The sequence below is a fragment of the Triticum urartu genome, chromosome 7 (genome assembly GCF_003073215.2).
Source record: "Triticum urartu cultivar G1812 chromosome 7, Tu2.1, whole genome shotgun sequence".
In the NCBI taxonomy this organism is placed as follows: Eukaryota; Viridiplantae; Streptophyta; class Magnoliopsida; order Poales; family Poaceae; genus Triticum; species Triticum urartu.
Window position 1 is genome coordinate 457998493 of NC_053028.1, and position 1830 is coordinate 458000322.

The 1830-nt window shown below is 53.1% G+C and overlaps 1 protein-coding gene across 1 annotated transcript; it reads left to right on the forward strand.

Moving 5' to 3' along the window:
• The first annotated feature begins 605 nt into the window (after positions 1-605).
• Positions 606-1610, forward strand: LOC125521608 (pectinesterase inhibitor 28-like). The gene has a single exon (XM_048686666.1). It carries the CDS (start codon positions 728-730, stop codon positions 1376-1378), a length of 651 nt encoding a protein of 216 aa, XP_048542623.1. The 5' UTR covers positions 606-727; the 3' UTR covers positions 1379-1610.
• The last annotated feature ends 220 nt before the right edge of the window (positions 1611-1830 follow it).

Here is a 1830-nt window from a genome sequence, read left to right on the forward strand (position 1 = left end):
TTGAAAGTCTCAACTCTGCCTTTGTTTATGTTCCCGTAATTAGGAGGTGTTTCAATTTTGTTATACACTACTAATTATATTTGTACATGACAAACATTCTGCTGGCGGTCAGTGGCGAAGATAGGCCTATTAACAACATCCTGCAATTTCATCTTACAAAGTACTGGAAATCGTGAGAGTTTATCGCTCAAGCTATGTCAGTCCCAGGCGTAACCCGCCACTAGCTCCACCACTGCCGACGGTCATGTGCAATAACAAAAAAGTGATCAAAGCATGCCATCTAGTGATACTACTACCTCCGTCCGGAATTACCTGACACTAAAATGGATGTATCTAGACGCACAGGTGAAAGGAGTATATTTTTTCCACAAGCCGGTCTTTATTTTTTATGAAATGCAGCAGCACTCTGACCGAGAGTCGTAACAGAAAAATGGAGGTGAAGAGCAGAAGAAGAGAGGAAGCATATGGCATGGTGGACTGCTCCACTTGATGACCCCCAACAAAACATAATTAGGCTGATTAGGAGTCAATTTTGGCAGCCATAAGGATGGACTAGACTAGCCAGGTAATCCCACCTCCTCCTCCTATAAAACCCCATCACCCCCTTGCCTTCTCTCCCACCAACACAGCACACAGCTCTTCCCTCTCCAAAGGCAGTCACACACAACAAGAAGCAGCTCCTCCTCTTCCACAGAGCCACGAACATCTCACTGCAAGAAAAGGAAAAATGGCGCCAACAATGGCCATCACCACCGCCACCCTGGTGCTCCTCGTCGCCTCCCTCCTCGCGCCCAGCGCCCTCGGCTCCCGCTCCGGCCCAACCTCGCACCACGGCCACGGCGGCCACGCCAAGCACTCCCCGCCGCCGTCGCCGCCGCCCGCGCCCGCCGCCCCGGTGGCTGCGGCGCTGGTCCGCACCACCTGCAACTCCACCGCCTACTACGACCTCTGCGTGGCCGCGCTCGCCGCGGACCCCTCCAGCACCACCGCCGACGTGCGCGGCCTCTCGGCCATCGCCGTCTCCGCGGCCGCCTCCAACGCGTCCGCCTCCGCGGCCGCGCTCGGCGCCAACGTGACCGCGCAGGGCGGCGCCGCCGTCGACGGCACCGTGCAGGCGCTGCTCCGGACCTGCTCCGCCAAGTACGGCGAGGCGCGGGACGCGCTGGCCGCCGCGAGGGGCTCCATCGCGCAGCAGGACTACGACTACGCCGCCGTCTACGTCGGCGCCGCCGCCGAGTACCCGCAGGTGTGCAAGGCGCTGTTCCGGCGCCAGAGGCCCGGGGCGTACCCGGCCGACCTCGCCGCCAGGGAGGAAGCGCTCAAGCAGCTCTGCTCCGTCTCGCTCGACATCATCTCCCTACTCAGCGCCACCAGCTGAAGGCTGAAGAAAGCTGCTACGAACCAATATACTATGACCGATGCCTACTGCGCACAAGCTATCTCGTAAATTAATTAAGGATGTAACCACAAGTACGTATAGTTGTAACTACTGTAGCGTACGTGTAATGACACGTGCAAAGTCTCCTTGCGTTTTTGCTACTATACTAAGTGCAGTGTACTCAGTTAACTACTACTAATAATATTGATGAGATATTTCTTGAATTCTGGTACTTGATCATGTTTATTTGGGGACTAATATAGTTCAAAAAGGTAAAAATAACAATATATATGGAGCAGGACTACGTGTTTATTTATTTTACTTTTCATAATAATTAGATCTTTGAACTTTTTCTAAAACCCATTCACCTACTTAGTTCAATTCACAGTATTTTATTGTGTGCAATGTTACCAACAAGTATCTATGTCTTCTCAGACAAAACTATCGGCTTG